Consider the following 20,022-nt stretch of genomic DNA (forward strand, 5'->3'; position numbering starts at 1 on the left):
TGTAGAATTTTAGAAATAACCAAGTAGACCTTAGCATTGGACAGTGATATTGATTCACTGATGAAGCTTTTTATTTTTTTAATTGTACCTGTTAGTTTCTTTATAAAAGGCAAAATCAGGATGTGTCTAATTAATGTATGTAGAAAACGTGTCCATGGAAATGTTCTCAAAGATACTTGTAATACATAAAATAATGGCTCTTATTTACTGATACCAGGCATTGTGTAAGTACCTGACATTTTATAGGGTGACCAACCATCCCAGTCTACTCAGAATGCCCCAATCTTAGCACTCAAAATCCTGTATCACAAGGACTCCTCAGGCCTGGGCAAATCAGGCTCGTTGGCCACCCTACATCTTCATCTCACTCTTCAAAACAACCATATGTGATAGAGACTATAATTATCCCCATTTTACAGATGGGGAAACTGAGGCATAAGGGTGTTACGCAAACTGACCCAAATCACCAGACTAGAAAGTTGCAGAGTTGGTACTCATACCCCTGTTTTGCTACAATTATTTGCTCTCAAAGTCTACTTTGCTAATTACTCTGTTTTTTGCCAGGAAGCTACAATCCTTAGAGGTTTATCCCCGGGATGATAAAGTTTATTTATGGACTTAGCACCAAAATAGCCTATTTAGAATTTCCTGGCAAATTAAAAATCAGTTTCACAAGAAATTAATTGTATCCCATTCAACAGCAACAGAGAATTAAAGCCACATTGAGTTCTCTAAGACTTTGAAGATTTTATTTATTTATGTGACAGGGAGAGACACAGTGAGAGAGAGAACACAAGCAGGGGGGAGTGGGAGAGGGAGAAGCAGGCTTCCCACGGAGCAGGGAGCCCAATGCGGGGCTCGATCCCAGGACTCTGGGATCATGACCTGAGCCGAAGGCAGATGCTTGACGACGGAGCCACCCAGGCGCCCCAAGTTCTCTAAGACTTTGAATGTTGCTTGGAAAACTGTGTTTAGGGAGACAAAACAAGGGCACGGGGAAATTCCACCCTCTAGAAGGGCAGTGTTTCAGGAGAATGGTATGTGCCTGACAGCTGCTTTGAGGAGCACAGCAACCCCAGTGTAGCATTTCACAGAGGGAAGTGATGGTGGCTGTCTCATCCAGTCAAGTCCACCAGGGGAGGGGAAGAAAGGCGATATGCTTTCCTGGCCTGCCATTCAGCCAAGACAGCTCATTGGATTTTCCTCACTAATAAACTCTCTGAGCTTAAGTGAAGTTCTGGGCTGCAACTACAGTTCAAATTGGAAAATAACTTGCAATGCACTGAAATTTAGATTTTTAGAAAGTCATTTGTGCTGCTTGCATTGTATAGAATCATAACCTCTTGAGATTGTTGGTCCTGAAAGTTCTGATTTCTTTGGAATAACTAAAGAGAGATGGGATATGTTCATCAAATGAGTAAAACACTTGATTTCTGCCAGTATTATAACATCCTATGCAGGTGCAGCTAGGACTTTATTTCAAGACACTGTGCTGTTTACTAAATGTTACATTTATAGACTATTTATTCTATTTCTTTCCTAATTATAAAATAATTTGTCTTCTGTATTTCTACAGTTAAATATAAAGACTCTAAAATCCCAAATATATAATCACTTGTGATATTTTTAGATTACCTTTGATTCTTCCTTCCCTACATATAATAAGTTATGGCATTTCCATATTGTGGAGTGCAACACTGCCATTAAAATCATGTCCTAAACAAAAACATATTGACATGGAAATATGCCCACTGAAATTAAAGGTGGAAATTTGGTACGACTTTTGTAGCTTGCTTTCCCTCCTTAATTTTAGTGAGCATTTTTCCACTCCATTTAATATTTTTCTAGAAGATGATATTTAGTGGCAGTACAGGATTTTATAATATGGATAGACTTTAGTTTGCTTAACAAATGTCTCATATTTTCAATACTTCAAATTAAAGAATGCCTCACAAATATTTGTGCAAAGTTTTTATTGTATCATTAGAGTAGATTCTTTAATTCTTGCTCTTTCACTTCTAAAATCATATCAAGAGCCTTAAAACTACCAACAGAAAAATTGTGCTAAATTTATGGTACAGACCAGCAGCCAATAATATTGTTTTGTTTTGTTTTTACCATACTCAGCAACACAGAAAATCATGCTTTTTGGTCTCAAACACAAATGAGACAAAATCCAAAAAATTGCAAATATTTTTTAATTCGTAAAAGTTTCTTTGTTTTCCTGGTTTGTCGTTGTTGTTGTTGTTGTCTTCTTGTTTGTTTGTTTAAAAGGGGTCTTTCTCATGCCAAAAGAAGAATACCTTGGTGGATACATCATTCAGAGTCCCAGAGGGAAACAAAAGGCATGCTCAGATTGGATTTTTAAAAAATGTATAATAAAGTGATGATTTACAGAGATGTGGGCAGAGCTGAGGAAACAACAAAAATGCTGAGGCACATGGTATTATGATTATTATGATTTCTAATAAGAAATACATATTTGGTCTTCATCCCAATTTCTGGCACAGAGCTCCTAAGACCCTTGGAGTTTTCTAAACCTCGAGTGCTTCAGAGATGACTTTTGTTATGTTAATGTGACTTTTGGAAAGCCGCTAAGTAACCTAAGGATGGGGGCTTGTTGCCAGGAGAGCCAACCATGTGATTAGAGGGTTGGAACTTTCAATCCCACCCAGGAACCTCTAAAGGAGAGGAGAGCGGCTGGAGATTGAATTCAGTCACCCATGGCCAATGATTTAATCAAGCATGCCTATGTTATGAAGCTTCGTAAAAACCCAAAAGGGGTGGTTCAGAGAGTGTCTGGGTTAGTGAACACCTGGAGATTTGGGGAGAATGGTGCACCTGGAGAGGTCGTGGAGGCTCCACACCCTTTCCCCATATCTTGCCCTATGCATCTCTTCCATCTGGCTCTTCCTGAGTTATATCCTTTTATAATAAACCGGTCATCAACTAAGTAGAGTGTTTCCCTGAGTTCTATGAGCCCCTCTAGCAAATTAACTGAACCCACGGAGGGGGTCTTTGGAACCTCCAATCTGTAGCCAGTGGGTCAGAAGTATGGGTGACAGCTTGGGTTTGTGCCTGGTGTCTGAAATGGGGGGAGGAAGGCAGTCTTACAGGACTGAACCCTTGACCTTTGGGATCTGATGTTCTCTCTGGGTAGAATTGAGTTGAACTGTAGGACACCCAGCTGGTGTCACAGAGTTGCTTGGTGGTACCGGAAAAAAAAAACCCACAAGTTAAAATTGGTGCACAGTTGTAGGCACCCAGAGACCAGGAACAGTGGGAAGCCCTTACCCTGCTGAGCCAGAAGGAACAAGGGAAAGGAAATAGAACTACTTTCCAGGGTGGGCTAGAGCCCCAGTGGGGAGAGGGTATGCCTCATCACAGCTGTACATCAGAGCAGTTCAGTTCCTGAACCTGGAACCAAAGCAGCAACTCAGAGAAAACTACCCCAGTATCTTTTTCATTCTACGTGCTGCTCTCTTGCCGGCACCTTCCATTGGGTGAATCCAACCGAAAACCAGAGTGCGGTCCCCTGGGACACAGAACAGGGCTGAGGTGAAATAACTGTTCATCCACAATTTTATACCTTCCTAAATATTATCCAAGAGTGAAGCAGTGTAAAGACTGAGAATTTTCCACTTATAGACCCTTGCAAAAAAATGAGTTGCCTTAGGAAGAGACAGAAATCCAGAAGGAAAACTGTGGAAAATAAGAAACAAAGAGGGGCACACAAATGCATAAAAAAAAATTTTAGTAGTGGGATTTTACAACAATCAATAGTTAAAGGTAAAAAAAATTAACAATGGCAGCAAGATGGGGTGAAGGATTCAATGGGTAGTAAGGACACAAACGTTCTCCAAATCCTCAGGAGAGTAGAAATGTTAAAGAATTTTAAATGTCTACATTTTTATGCTTTTATTAGTTTCCTTCAAACATGTATATTAACCTATACATTTTCTAACAGTGTTTAAATTTTAACACCTTAAAGATCAAGAGAAAAAAACAAGGAGGTAAGCTTAGAAAACTTGATAGTCCAAAGACAGAAAAGGGAAAAAGCAAAGGGAAACCATGATAAATAAAGACACACAGTAAGAAATACATCTAAATATTTCAGGCAATAAGTAATGGAGTTAAATTTATTAAAAGTGAGATTATCAGACTATATTTTTTAAATCAAGCTACATGCTACTGCTTCTAAGAAACAAACTTAAGACATAGTTACATTGACTATATAAGAAAAAAAGGTGTCACAGTGTAAAACAAAAAAAAATGATATTATCAGATAAAACAACTTAATGCATTACATGAAGATAGAGTTAGCCTACATAATAATATAAGACATAATTCAACTGAAATAAACTATAAATGTATAATCACATAAAAACATAACCTGGAGGGGCGCTTGGGTGGCTCAGTAGTTAAGCGTCTGCCTTCGACTCAGGTCATGATCCCAGGGTCCTGGGTTCGAGTCCCACATCGGGCTCCGTGCTCAGGGGGAAGCCTGCTTCCCTCTCTCCCACTCCCCCTGCTTGTGTTCCCTCTCTTGCTGTGTCTCTCTCTGTCAAAATAAAGAAATAAAATCTTAAAAAAAAAACATAACCTGGAAATATACAAAGGAAAAAATGGAAGATAATTTTTTTTAAATTTTCAATTGTCCTTTCATAGGGAAACATTTTTTTTTGAGAGAGAGAGAATGAGAAAGAGAGAGAGAGCACATGAGAGGGGGACGGTCAGAGGGAGCAGACTCCCTGCTGAGCAGGGACCCCGATGTGGGACTCTAGGATCATGACCTGAGCCGAAGGCAGTCGCTTAACCCACTGAGCTACCCAGGCGCCCCCCATATGGAAAGATTTTTGAATGCCAATCTTTATGTTTCTAGTTGCCATAAACAAAAAAAGGAAGAATATTTGAACCAAAAAATAGCAAAATTAATTACATATATGCAAAAAATATATACTCCAAATAGAAAATATACGTGTAAATTATTTTCACATATATATGGTACATTTTTTAAAAATAACTGTGCACCAGGTCATGAAGAAAATCTCAACAAATTACAAAGAATGGGATCAAATAGACCTTTTTATTTTACTACAGTAGATTTCATTGTATTTGTCCTTGAAGTTAGAAGACATTAATAAACAGGATTTTATATTACATATATACACGCATGCTCTTGTGTGTTAAACAATGCTGAGGAAATGTAGAAGAAAACATTAGGATCATTTATTTTTCAAATTTAAAATACTGTCTCACATTTTGGGGAGGACATCAGAATTGCTAAGACAAAAGTTATTTTCAAAATATAATATGCGAGCTGTACTTGGTATACCAAACCAATTTGGTACATAAATGTGTAACCAATTTTTATTCTTTCCAACTAATTATTTGAGAATCTCTGAAGAGAACAGTGCCTTGTGAAAAAGAGATGTTTGTTAAGCTTGAGGAAATGATATGTATTTTTTTCCCTTGAAGTTGTATGCCATTTGTGTTTTTTAAAATTACTTTTTTGTATGTGCGACGGACCACTAACAGTAATTTTCAGACAATCACAAGTAGGTGAGAAGTAAGGCAACAACAGCACGTTCCAGATCCCAGTGCCGTTTGGACTCAGAGAGGTCAATGGGAAATAAAGTCTTCAATTGATATAGGAAAGACATTAGGGTCCAAAGCTGATGCTTGAGACGCCTTTGTTGCAGAAAGGTGGTTTTATTAAAGCCCGGGGACAGAACCTGTGGGCAGGAAGAGCTGCACCGGGGTCATGACGAGTGGCCCATTATATACTTTCAAGCTGGGAGGGGGTTAGGGATAACCTAAGTCTCTAAGGAATTTTGGAGGCAAGGTTTCCAGGACCTTGAGGGGACTAGCTGTTGTCGGGAAAAGGTCATTTATTACCGTCTAATAAAACCTGAGTCATGAAATCCTTCAGATGTATATCGGTGGATCATATGCTTGGGGAATGGTTGCCAATGTGTATCTTGGGGAATAGAGATAAAGGAAGTTTCCAAAGGAATTTTTATATGTCAATGTTGACATAGGATTTTGATTCTGGAGGGTCAGGCTGAGATTACCTTTTGCCCTTAGCAAAGTATTAACATCGAGGCAGCTGAGCTCCTAGAGGAATGTCACTCTGCCTGTTTCAAGGACTTGTCAATGGGCTGTAAGGAGTAAGGAAATTTATAATTTTTCTTTTGCCTTTGTTTCCCACATCAGAATGACTTCTGGGCTTCCAGGATAAGAATTAGGCAACTTAAAACAAAAACAAATCTTTGATCCACAGTCTATAGGAAAAGAAAAATCCTGGAGAGGTTTAAGAGAACTGACTTTGCACTTGAGCCAGTAAAAAATTAGATAAAAATATAAGGATATTAGAGCCCATAATATTTGAAGGCAGTCTGGAGTACATAGGAGATAATGCTATAAGACTATGTGATTTGCCTGGCTCCCCCTTCCCGCAGCTCTGAATTTGGGGTTATGGTGGATACAAACCCTGTGTGCCTTTCCATCTGCCTTCTTTTTTCTGGGGGTATCACCTGCTTTGCAGACCATGCTGGTGCCATCAGAGCCACTGCCAAGTCTCCTAAGGTGGCTGGAGGCCAAGTTGAAACCCTGAGCCTGTGTTTCTCACCCTGAGTGAGCCCTAACCCATGCTGAGTCTCCTTTTGCTCTCGGCATGGATGAAACGTCACACCGTGGGGTATGGGGCCTGGTTTTCTGAGCAGCCACTAAGGGTTTGGATGATACACCCCAGAAGTGCAGGAGAGTCTAGTCCCTGTGAGCTAAACCTTGACTAAGCGGAAACAGAAAGTAGTAGGGACCAGGCAAACAAATTCCCTCTTTTTTCCTTCCCTGTGGATCGCTTTAAGATTTTATTTCTTCCCAAAGATCTTCTGGAGAAGTTCCAGGTGCTAAGCCAACATCCTTGCCAAGAGCCTGCTGAGTTTCTTCGTGACTCATTGTGAAGCAGTGGCCAGCATGGTGACACCTCACCTCAATTGGCTTCCTGTTTTTTTCTCGCCTCTTTTCCCCTGTCTTCCCACTTTTACCATTCTGGGCTTGTACTTCCCAAATAAAGTGTCAGCACTCCAATCCTTATTTCAGGCTGTATTCTGTAGGAAAGTTTTTCTGAAAGAGCTGAAACAACAGTACTCACTTTACAGGAGGGCTGGATATTTTCCCCTTGTCCCCAGGAGTAGTCACTGTCCACTTTTTTCCCACCCTGCCCCCTGCTCGGGGAGGCTTTGGAACTCTATCAACAGGGCACCCACACCTCCAGCTGCCACTTAAGTCCCACCAGTGGGGGTGCCCTGGTAGGAGATTAGAGGGATAAAGCATTTATTGTCCTGGCTCCAGGGAGAGGTCACCTGGGGCTGCTTGTATCATCAAAAGAAAGTCACAGGTCATGGTCTCCTCCATCTGACTTTCTTGATTTCTGAGACCTGCTTCCTCCTCTCATCTCTTCGGACCTACAGAACAGAACAGCTCCACACCGCTACTCTCAGCTTATACACCATCCCTTGCAGCTCTTCTTCACCCCACTTCTTCACTTCTTCTTCTTCACGCCCACTCCTTTGGAATGTATCTCTTCGTAAATAAATTATTCCAATTTGAATTATTCTAATTTTGACATTGCTATCTGTTTCCTTTTGGGACCAGTAGTGAAAAGGAATGGTTAAATTATAATATGTTTTATCTGTGTTGGAGTAGTGCATAGCCATTACAAATCAGTTTATGTTTGGTAGTAAAAGCAAGTGATGCACTTTTTTTTTTAAAGATTTTATTTATTTATTTAATTGACAGAGAGAGAGAGACAGCGAGAGAGGGAACACAAGCAGGGGGAGGGTCAGAGGGAGAAGCAGGCTTCCCGCCGAGCAGGGAGCCTGATGCGGGGCTCGATCCCAGGACCCTGAGATCATGACCTGAGCTGAAGGCAGTCACTTAACCAACTGAGCCACCCAGGTGCCCCGCAAGTGATGCACTGAAAAAAAAAAAAAAACATTCAAGAAGTCAAGCAGAGTTCTGGAGGGAAACAGAATTCCGTCATCTGAAAGAGACTCTAATGAAGGGACCCATTGATGGGAAAGCAGACAGAGTAAAAGGAATCGATAGAGGATGGTGAAGACCAGGGACAAGAAAGGGCAGAAAACATGATCACGCCAACTGCTGACGGGGCAAAAGGAAGAAATACGGCATTAGAACACCCGAACCCAGTCCGAGTGGGAGGCCTAGACTACACTGCTTCTCCAGAGGTGTAGTCATGGAGGGACACAGACCTGCTGGGACCTAGTCCCCAGCAGGTTGATAGAAGGAAATGCCCTGACCTTTCTCCCCTCCTGCCCACCAGTCTTCTCTCTCCAATCTCTGGTCTCCAGTCAGCACTCCCATTGTCTGAACCCAGTTAGAAACTAGAGTGATGGAGGCCCCTGAGGGTCAGCCTGCTTGGGTTCAGAGTGGAGCTGGCAAGGGCGGAAGGACGGGTTTGGGTTGGCATGAAGTGAGGCATGCAACAGACAGTAACCAGTACTATTGGGGTATCAAACTCCATGCAAATATAATCCTAACTTTGTGAAAAGTGATACATGTATTTATGGATAAGGGAAGACTGAACTAGAAATTTAAAGTAGCAACCTCATAGTAATAAAAGAATTTTTTTTTATTTGTTACAGTGCTTTATATATTTTCCAAATCAAAAAATGGTTGTGTAATACTTTAAAATATATCTTAGGGAAAAAATGCTAATTGGATGATGTGGTTATTTTAGTGTTCATTTTTAAAGGAAAAGTTTCTATCGGTGGTTCCTCATGGTAAGAATTTTACTTCCTGGGGCACCTGGGTGGCTCAGTCGGTTGAGCGTCTGCCTTTTGCTCTGGTCATGAGGCTGGGGTCATGATCTCAGGGTCCTGGGATCAGCCCCATGTCAGGCTCCCTGCTCAGCAGGGAGTCTGCTTGTCCCCCCACCCCGACCATCCCCCCAACCCCCCCGGCTCCTACACGTGTGCGTTCTCTTTCTCTCTCTCTCTCTCTCTCAAATAAATAAATAAAATCTTAAAAAAAGAGAAAAAAAGAATTTTACTTCCTGAATTTTTCCAGAAGTAGGATCTCAGCTAGAGTAGGGTTAAGGCCAAATGAGAGGGTTTTGTTTGTTTGTTTGTTTATTGATTGGTTTCTCAAAGCACTACTTTGTTTTCACACCATCCTGCCAATCATTAAGAAAGAATTATCTAATGTGGGACAAGTGGTATCCCAGCTGTAATCATAATAGATAGAATCCCATTAATTATGATCATCTTTGTAATGTAGCAGAGCTGGTCTGTGATACTCACTTTGTCAAACAAAATTTCTTAAGTTGCACAAACCTCAGTGAATAAGCATTAACACATAGTTTCAAAATCCTTTCAATTTAATTACATTGTAAACAAATCTCTCCAATCAAGTTTGCTTTCAAAACTTCTTTGAGAACTGTTTGATTTCTTTTTCTCTTGCTTCGTGTCTCTTGCATTTTCACTCAAATGACAAAGCCCTGTGGAGGAGCACAGGGGTGTGGTCAGTGGCCTGCATCCACCCCGGCTCTTTGCACACTCAGCCCCTTCTATTCCCAGTGCTGTGCACGGGCTCACCAGCAACACATGTGGGGTGTGGGGTAAAAGTGGCTACTTCCTCCCGAGAAATATTTAGCATGTACAGAATGAGATAGCAAATCTTTGGAATGTCACAGACCAGCTATAGATGGCAATATTCCTTAAGCAAATCCTTAACCTACACCAATGTCTCAGCCCTTCTTGGCCCCTGTGCAAGCTCCAGCCCAGGAACCTCTACTACCTGCCAGGCTATTTAAAGCTAAGGATTATGCAGGGAGCAGATGTGGTGCATTTTGCCATCTTCTGAAATCTAAAATGTTAAGTAGCATCAAAGAATGTAGAGTAAAACTCTTTGAATTCAGTAATTACACTTTTTAAAGTGGTCTCCTAAACTTAATACAAACTTATATGAATATGAGTCAACACATATCTTTGTAATATTGCCTAAATATCCACAGACCATATGCTGTTGTTAAAAATACATTCAAACAGGACTCAAATAGACTTTTAAAAAATGAGGTACAGATTTAGAACTTTTTAAAAATAGAATTTACATCTGAAAATTCCAGTATTATGTTTAAGGCAGTAACAGCTGTAATGAATCAAATATATTTCAGGCCAAATTTCTAAGTGCTACATTTTAATCTTCAGACTCTATATTTACAAATTCCACTTCAATTAAAATTCATTAAAAAACTTGTCAAGTGAAGGGAATCACAACTTTTTTTAGCAATACAAGAGGTTTTCATAAAATGGATAAGAAATTCATATGGCTCTTTTGCCATCAATTATTACGAATGCAGTTTCTGGGGCATTTTTTGGAGTAATGAAGAAATAATTCTGAGTCTTCACTAGTATCCGAGTCATCTCCTAAACTGTCGTTTCAGGTATAAGAATAGCATCCCCTTGAGCTATAGGAACATTTAACAATTTTCCTCTCTGAGTAAGAATAACAAACACAACCTCAACATACCAGGAACTATGTCTCTATTTTTAATCTTCATAAAAATCATTTCAAAGGTGGTTAATACAAACATTCCTGTGGTACCATTGGCTGAACTATAATCTTCCTCTTGCCGTATGAACAAGAATTGATTAAGATTTCACTGAGTCCCAACTGGATCCTTTACTTCCACCACCAGAATTCCATCATGACAGAGGATGGCAGACAAATCTTTGGTTTCGATGCCATCTGGCAGTTTATACTGTCGGGTGAAGCTTCTTGAGATAAAACCATGTTCATCCATTCTGGTTCCGTGCTGAGCCTTGATCAGCAGCCAGCCTTCGAAGGTCTGAATGATGATATCCTCAGGGAGGAACTGGACCACGTCCAGCAGGATCTGGAAGTGGGATTTGCCTGCTTGGGCCAGCATTTCCGCCTCTGAGTCCACCGGAGGAACCTGGGCCGCCCTGGCTTTTCTCCGGTCCACAGTGGTTGGCCCCGGCAGTGCGTATAAAGCGTGATCCAGCCTGCAGTCTTCCAAGCCTCGAGCTTCAAACTCCTCCTCATAGCGCACTGGAGTCTCAATGAGGTGCCTCAAGATGATTTTTGCCATGGTGGGAGGCAGAACCAGTATCGAACGGCTTCCCTTCAGTCTATGTTTGGTCAGAGGCGAACCTCTCAGTTGCCTACTGACTAGATTATCAGCTGGAACAGCTACTCCTTGTAACCCTGCGCAGACGCAACTACTTAATTAAGCCTGAATCATACCACCACACACCCACTCTTGTCTTTTCACACACGCTGACAATGAACAGCTATTTATAGAGCATGGTTCGAAGTTTCATTTAGCACACAGCCCGCTCAAGCTGCCCAGGCAAGGATCTTCCTTACATTCTCGGTTATTCTTGGCAAGTGTGTCTGCTTTGCTTGCCTCAAGAGAAAAAGAGAATTAGAAACAGAAACAGTATTTTGAAAAAAAATCTCTGAGGGAGTGTCTGTCCTTGTGAACTGCAGTGATCTAAGGGACTGTGGCTTCTTAGAACAGTCCAGAGATATGCACTCATCTTATAATATGAGCTAAGACTGCATTCGTCCTTGTCTCCAAGTGCAAAGCTGGGAGGGATGAAGGTAGCTATAACTGACACAGATACTCAAATCTCAGACATGCAACCAACTCTCAGCCCTCTGTCCTATAGATTTTCTTTTCTTTCATCTTTTCATCATTTGTCCTTAAGGGATATCTGAGCCAAGTCATCTGGGTTTATTACATCTGACTCATCAAAAATGAGATCAGATGACTAAGTTAGATAATGATGTCAAACCTCAGATGGGGGTTGAGGAAGGCATAGAATGGGGAACTTAGCAATGAAAATAAAGCCACAGGGGAGAGAAAAATGTTAAAGCGTTGGAACTATTTGATAGTAAAGCCCAAAAAACTAAGGATTAATCTAGTTGTGGTTCTGCTACTAAATTGGCAAAATTAATGACACATAATTTCTTAACTATCACACCCTTTATATTCAATTTACATTAAAAAAAATGAGGCAACTCTCTACCCATTGCTGTAGAAGGATCTCCAAGACATGCTTAGTAAAAAGAAAAGTCCAGAACAGCATATAATATGCTACTATTTATGCTTTTTTTGTAAGTAGGTATTTGCTTATATAAATAGAGCCTCTCTGAAAGATATGTGGCTGGGAACAGCGGCTGCCTTCTGTGATGGTGACAGTGATTGGGAGGCAGGGGCTGGAGGGAGACTGGCTTTTCACCATAAACACATTTGTGCTTTTTATTCCTACAGTGTGTGTAAGGTACAAATGCACAAGAAGTTTTAAGATATAGAAAACTTCCACTCCACAGAGGATAGTATTTTCTAGAAAGGGTAGACTCAGGAATACTTTTCCTTAAAAATCATACATCCATTTTCTTAGAATGAAAGAAAAATGTCTGAAAAATTAAACATCAGAAACAGAAGGGAATGACCTCCCTTAGCTCCTTTTTACTCTAAAAACCTCTGCGGACATTTTGGTATGTACTTAAGAACATGCCTTAATAATGCTGTCCACACTCAGCTTTTTTGACCTGCCCTTTATAGGTAGGTGGCCCTGGAGGGGAACATGTACTCTTTCAGATATTTTAATGTCCTCCAACTCATAAAATATTGAGAGCTGTTTTCATCAGTGCCGCTCTGAGGGGTAAGTCAAGAATAGAACTCACTGCCGGTGGCAGGAAATAGATAAGATATTAAGGATTTGGCCTTAAAATACTTGCAACAGTCAAGGCAAAACTGAGAAGGTACAGAGGTTTTTCATCTAACCCCTGCCCCCATACAGGCATAGCATCCCCCATTGTCAACATCCCCCACCAGAGAGCTACATTTGTGGCAACTAATGACTCTAAATTGACATACCATGATCACCCCCAGTGTACATTAGGGTTTGCTCTTGGCGTTGTGCATTCTATGGATTTGGAAAAATGTTTAATGGCATGTATCCACTGTTATAGTATCATACAGAGTAACTTCACCACCATGATAATCTTCTGTGCTCTACCTGTTCATCCTTCCCTCCTCTGACCATGCTCTAAAAACTGCTGTAAAAAATAAAGCCTATTTAAAAAACTAAAACTGAAAACCTAAAAACTAAAACTGTTCTAAAAAATAAACTCTTTAAAAAATACTGCAAAGATACTGTTAGGGTGGGCAGAGGAAAAACGTGTCTAGTAATCTTATACTTTCTCGCCTCCAAGAACCTCTAAAAGAGGCAAGGAGGACCAGATGTGAGAGGTGTTTCCATATGGGATTGTGTGTGTGAGTTGCTGGGGTTAGAAATGAGCATCCACTTTTCTGATCAACACCCAAGACTTCTCTCAATGTTTTCCCAAAACTGCCCTTTGACCCTGCCCACCCCTGAACTGCCCTCCTCCTCCTCATCAACTGCCTCGACCCTTTCTCCCTTTGGAGAATCTACCAGGCTTCCAAACTGGTCTTTCTGCCCCACCTCTTGCCCTACTGTCCATCCTCCCTGGGTTTTTTTTTTTTTTTCTATAAACCCAGTCTAATACTGTAAATGTATTTTCTCTTCCTTGTGACTTTATATTCCAGTTGGGGAAGGCAGACAATAGCAGACAATGGCAGTTTGAGGTCAGAAACTTAGGGTTCACTGCTGCATCCCCAGCACCTGAGACAGCACCTGGAAAGTGATGGAAAAAAGACGTCACACTGCTATAGATTTTGTACTTCTTATTTCTGTTGGTCCTTGATGCCGTTTGGCCATCCTTCTGTGTACTTCGATCAGCTTCTCCTATTTCTCCAAAGTGGAGGCTGTAGATGTCTTCCACTCCTCAGGTCTTCCCTTGTGGCCTGGTCTCACTCTCCCAATGAACTGACTTCCCCTGAGGCCTTGTAACATTCACACCCAGACATCTCAGAGGGAGAGAATCTTCCTCTACCCCTTTATCCCTGCCCTATTCCCTTGTTCCCTTGTTCCCTTCCTCCTCCTCTGGGCTTTCATCCAGCCACTTACCCCTTCCTGGGTATTCTCCAGTCTCTCAGGATCCACGCTCCATCAGCCTAAAGTCAAGTGTGCCTCATCTTTTTAAAACAAGACCTCCTAGACCTTTTGTCACCTATAAGCTAGTTATTCTCATCCCCTCACAGCCCAGCTCCTTGGGTTTGTAGCCTGGATTCAGTGGTCACTCTCCACATTGCTGCAGAATAACTTTTGCCCTACCACCAACTCTACCTTTAGTTAGGTCAAAGTCAGCCTCTTTGCTAGGTCTATACTTTAACTTTATCTTCCCGCACCTCTTCAGCATTTGACATAAGCATCTCATCAGGAAAGAATGTGAACTGCTTTTTTCTTAGCTCTCTCAAGAGGACTAGCAGAGTTTTATTCTATTCCATGTGTTCTTAGTGGGGACGATATCACCCACAAGGGGACAAAAATTGGTCCTCATGGAGAAAAAAAAATGCATATAATTTAAGATTATGTAAAATCTTAGCTATTAGATAATGGTCTGTGGCCCTCCAAAGGGCCACACATACATAAACAGACACATAGTATATCTCTGGTATTAAAATTTCACAGGGGAGAGGGAGGAGCATTAGGTGAAAAATGTCTTAAAAGACTCCTGGGGGGGGGGGCACGGTGCAATAATAAAACAGGTGGGAAAGACTGCTCTAGTCGGCTTCATGAATTGCTCATCTGGACCTCCATGGACAGGGAATTATTTGGGGGATTCCAGTAACAACAAGGCTTGGAGTCTGAGAAGCTTCCCTAGGAAGAGTTATGTCTCACGGATGAGATGGACAACAGAGTGGGGCAGATGAAGCTTTGGGCAAGGAAGGGAAGGGGGGGACTTGGAGTGTTCCCTGCTGCAGAATGGCATGTGGCAGGGCCTGGAGCCAGAACTGTGTGACTGCAGGACGCAGAGGACTCAGTGTGGCTGCCATGCAGACTATAGACTATGAAGCAGGAACATGAGGCTGGAGAGGTGAGCAAGAACCAGATCGTGGAGAACCTTGTGTGTTATTTTTGTTGGGACAAAATAACATTGTCAAAACTGTCTGAATTTTTACTAGTTGCTCTAGGAGTGAAGCACAATTCTATTTTAAAGTAAACACCGTTGGGGCGCCTGGGTGGCTCAGTCATTAAGCGTATGCCTTCGGCTCAGGTCATGATCCCAGGGTCCTGGGATTGAGCCCCACATCGGGCTCCATGCTCGGTGGGAAGCCTGCTTCTCCCTCTCCCACTCCCCGCTTGTGTTCCTGCTCTTGCTGTGTCTTTCTCTGTCAAATAAATAAAATCTTTTAAAAAAAATAAAAATAAACACTTTTTTTTATCTCTTCAAAATCAAGATTTTTGTGAAAGATTTTTGTTTTGTGTTTCCAAATTAAAACTTAGGTTCTATTCTGGAATATTGGAGTTACCTTCATGAAGACCCAAATCAGTGCCTTTTTTACTTTTTGCTTTTCTGACTAGACCCACAATAAGAAATTTGGTTAGTATCCCCACCCACTGAGCACACATATGCACATCCTAGGCACAAAACACTTAGCTTTAGTACTGTGATCCACTCTGATGGTCTCTATTCAATTCCACTGAGCTTAACAGTGAGCCTTGCAACTCACTAAGTTGATTTCACAACCCCCAAATTGGTCACAACCCACGGTATGGAAAACAGTTAACATTTTACGTTATCAAGGAAGGCAGTTTACCGTCTTTGTGGGGTGAGTTACTTCTCTGCAGAGAGACTGTGATGGTCTGAACTGGTTTTCCTTCTGTGGCCATGGTAAGACATTGAGTAGGTAGGGAAGTGAGAAGTGCACCAAGGCCGAACAGTATGGCTTCTGTCAAACTCTGATGAGGTTAAGGAAGACAAGAATGGGAGCATAGAATTTAGCGGCAAGGGTGTCTTTGACTTAACTAAGGGGAGAGTCAGAGGCAAGGCAGGGGCAGAAGTTAAACTGCAGTGGGTTGGGGAATGAATATCGCATCCAGACTACAATTTCAAGGAGCCAGGTGGGAGGGGGATGGAAAGAATTCCCTAGAGGCTGACATAAGGCCTCAAAGGCTTGTTTTGTTTTAATTAGATGCTTTTAAGAAAATTGCCCATTAGTCTGATGGAAAGGAGAGAACTGGTTAGCAAGGCTTTCTGAGGGGGGCATGGCTGATAGAGCTGAGAACTGGATGGCCAATATCCTGTTTTAAACTTTTTAAAAAAATTTTTTTTATTTATTTGAGAGAGAGTGAGAGCACAAACAGTGGGGGAAGGGCAGAGGAAGAAGGAGAAGCAGACTCACCGCTGATTGGGGAGCCTGAGGTGGGACTCAATCCCAGGACCCTGCGATCATGACCTGAGCTGAAGGTAGACGCTCAACTGACTAAGCCACCCAGGTGCCCCTAAACATTTCTTTTAAAGAATTTTCCTTCTGTCATCCTAAAGTCACGAATAAGGTTTTGTTCCACATTACAGCCTGGTATCAACTAGGCTTTGGGGGAATTAAGAAAGGTACTGTACACATGCTTTGGGTAAACCAGAGTCTAGGGCCTTGGCTGCCCAGAGAAGCAGTCATGAAATGACAACAGACCATAGCAGCAGTCTGGAAGGAGGTAAAGTGACAGCCAAGTTGCAACATGCACCCCTGCCTACAGAGACCCCAAGATATTTAAGGGAGATTTGATTGGACCTCACTGCAATCTTGTAGGCTGGATTCAGCTCTGCAATGTTAGCCTTATGGCTATTAAGGATTTTACTTTAGATGGGAGCCATAAAAAGCACAAATACATTTTAACAGGGTTTGAGAGGCTGGAGAACGCAGTCTTCCTAAGACACTGATTCGATCACAGGGTCCTTCCTCTGATCAAGTACCTGCGGTGGTTTTAGGCTCTCTCATGTGAAAACTGTTGCCATTGTACAATCTGATCTTGATTAATTCTGTCTAAACCTACATTTATAGGACTTCCTCCATCATATGTTCCAAACTCTTTGGTCTCCACCAAAAGGACCAAAAATATAGGTCGGGAGTGTTGCTCTGGATGATCCCTATCCTCTAGACTAACTACTCTGCTGTCCTCCAAACACTCCTTCTGCTTCGCACCACCTCCCATGCTATTTCTTTCAGCTGAGATGCTGTAATAATATAATGAGATGCTAAATAATAGCCCTCCAAAAGATGTCCATGGCCTAATCCCTGGAATCTATAAATGTTCCCTTACTTGGTAAAGATGTTACAGATGTGATTAAATTAAGGGTGTTGATATGAGGAGATTATTCTGGGCTCCAAATGCCACCACAGGTGTCTTTATAAGAGAGTGGCAGAGGGAGATTCCACACACACACACACACACACACACACACACACACACACACGAAGGCAGGCACAGAGAAGATGAAGCAGAGAGAGATTGCAGATGCTGGTCTTAGAGATTGGAGTGATGAGGTCACAGCCAAGGAATCCCAGAAGCCATTAGACACTAGAAAAGGCAAAGAACGGATTCTCCCCTGGAGCCTCCAGAGGGAGGCAGCCCTGCCGTTGGACTGCTGGCCTCCAGGACTGGGGGAAGATAAACACCTATTGGTAAACTAGGCAGTTTGTGGTAATTTGTTACAATAATCACAGGAAACTATACAGATGCCCTCAACCTCACCTTACTGCTGATGCTCTGATGTCCTTCCTTTAAGGGTCAGTACTCCTCCCTGTAGAGTGCCCATATATCTTCAGCTGAAAATAATTGTCCTGTACTTGCTAGGGATGAGGTTCACCTGGAACCTTAGTTCTAAACTCTTGGGTCTAGTTTTACACATTATTAAGTTAGGTACTAATGCTAGGAATCATGGGACATAGAGCAGGTGTTCAAAAACTAGTGAAGGAGGGGCACCTGGGTGGCTCAGTCATTAAGTGTCTGCCTTCAGCTCAGGTCATGATCCCAGGGTCCTGGGATCAAGCCTTATGTCGGGCTCCCTGCTCAGTGGGAGGCCTGCTTCTCCCTCTCCCACTCCCCCTACTTGTGTTCCCTCTCTCGCTGTGTCTGTCTATCAAATAAATAAAATCTTAAAAAAAAAAAAGAAAAAAACTAGTGAAGGAGAAGAGCTTTGAAAGATTCTACTAATTCAATTGGTTCTAATGTGCTCATGACCCTTCGGGTCCACAGGTCCGAAGAGACCACTTATGTCTCCTGATGAGAGTGTTATCATCCTAGATTCAGGTTCTTCTGGCACAGGAATGGACATGTGAGGGGCAGGAGTTCAGATTCAGAATGAATTCCCACTGTGTTTACTCTGCCTTCCTCAAGTCCTTCTTGCTGGGTTCACCAAGGCACCCACTCTGAGGCTCGTCCCTGCTCCTGCTCCTGAATCCACTGTAACCGAGGCGGATGACTCATCAACAGCCTGGCCTCACTGTTACAATGAAGCCAACCTCCCCAGACCTTGTGGCAGAGCCACACAACTGGGTCTGCCTGCCCTCTTGAGTCTCCAGCCAGATTCCAATCATAGCCCTTCCTACTCTTGGAGTTAGCCCAATTTGTAAAGCTGAACATTGGCCAAGATTTTCTCCTCTCATTGCTTTCTTCCCTGCCAACTTCCACAGTCCTTCTTACAGCCTGGATCCTGTCCTGAATCTTAACCCCATGGCTGGGGCCAGCGTACCCCTCTAGAGCCCACCTGTTCTTTCTGTAGGCACAGATACTAGTTTCTCTGCCCTCCACCTGCGAGCCAGGATCCTGCCAGACTGCCTGCCTTCTGAGTTAAAACAGCACCGGGATCATGGCCTGCCATGGAATGATGGTCTGTAACCATTGCTCAAGCAGCTGTGCCTTGGACTCAGTGGAACCTGCAGTGCAGCCAGTGAGAGCAGACAGGTAGCCTACCCACACCAGCTCATCCTCCTTTTCCTGACATTGATTTTCTGAGCACCAGTGGACCTTGATCTTGAACCAAGTGTCTGTCCTTGGACCCATCTCATCTCTTACAGATCTTCATGGTGGTTAAGAACATGGAATAAGGGTGTATCCTTTGGCATGTCACTTCACCTGAGTATATTGCCATTTCTTCATCTCTACTATGGGTATAATAACAAAACATACCTCCCAGGGATGTTGGGAAGTTTGGATTTGATTCAGGCCATAAAGCATTTTCTCTATAAGGCATTGTGCTAAGTGATCAAAAAATAGAAGTGTTTCTAGTTGCCTCTCTAGGTCATAGGCTGGACACTTGAAAAGTTATTTGTTGTCTATCAAAAACTTCAATCTTTTTTCTCTGCTAATCTTTAGAATCCTCATGAAAAATCATATAAATCCAGTTTTCTGGAGCAATACAGGTTACTGAAACCCAGATGGTATTTAAATGAAATAGATTATAAACTCTTGGACACAGAAGAATGCTTTTGACTGTCACTGAGTATTTGGTACGAGATTTTTACCTCCAAAATAGGACACATACCAGCATCTGTCTTTGGCCCCATATTAACTTTCCCATTTGAAGAGATGGTTTCTAAGATGTCAGAAGCTCGTTTCAGTTGCTAGGCAAAAAAAAAAAGAAAAGAAAAGAAAAGAAAAGCAAGGCATGACATATTAGCTTCATACTTGAAAGCAGCAGAGATCTTCTCAGGATCTGTACTGATCTGTAAAACTAAATCCAGATGTGATGTGATTTGGTGGTGTGAAAGTGAAGCCAGGAGGGGTTTCATATTTTTATGTGATAACTGCCCTCTGGTGGGAGAGACTAGAATTACACAGATAAGAGACAACAGTATCTGAAATGATAAATGAGAAATTCTTATTCCTCTTGTCTTTTGACTTCATATTCCAAATAAAAGTCCTCATACACTAAGCCCATTTCCCAGTTTGGTCTAACCCTTGCAGCTTTTAGGTCATTCTTATTTTGAGGGGGTGCAGGATGAAAATTGGGAAATTTTTGAAGAATAAATGTTTAACCCTTGCTTTCCGATTGAAAACTACCAAGCGTAAACTATGCTGGTTCTACCTAAATATACCT

At 42.0% G+C, this 20,022-nt stretch overlaps 1 protein-coding gene across 1 annotated transcript; it reads right to left on the minus strand.

Moving 5' to 3' along the window:
• Positions 1-10,684: 10,684 nt before the first annotated feature.
• HSPB3 (heat shock protein family B (small) member 3) lies at positions 10,685-11,137 on the minus strand. The gene has a single exon (XM_028106676.2). The coding sequence runs from the start codon at positions 11,135-11,137 to the stop codon at positions 10,685-10,687; it is 453 nt and encodes a 150-aa protein (XP_027962477.1).
• Positions 11,138-20,022: the final 8,885 nt, after the last annotated feature.

Source organism: Eumetopias jubatus, unplaced genomic scaffold (assembly GCF_037043125.1).
Source record: "Eumetopias jubatus isolate StellerSeaLion01/CBP00866 unplaced genomic scaffold, mEumJub1_p1.0 scaffold_5, whole genome shotgun sequence".
NCBI lineage: Eukaryota > Metazoa > Chordata > Mammalia > Carnivora > Otariidae > Eumetopias > Eumetopias jubatus.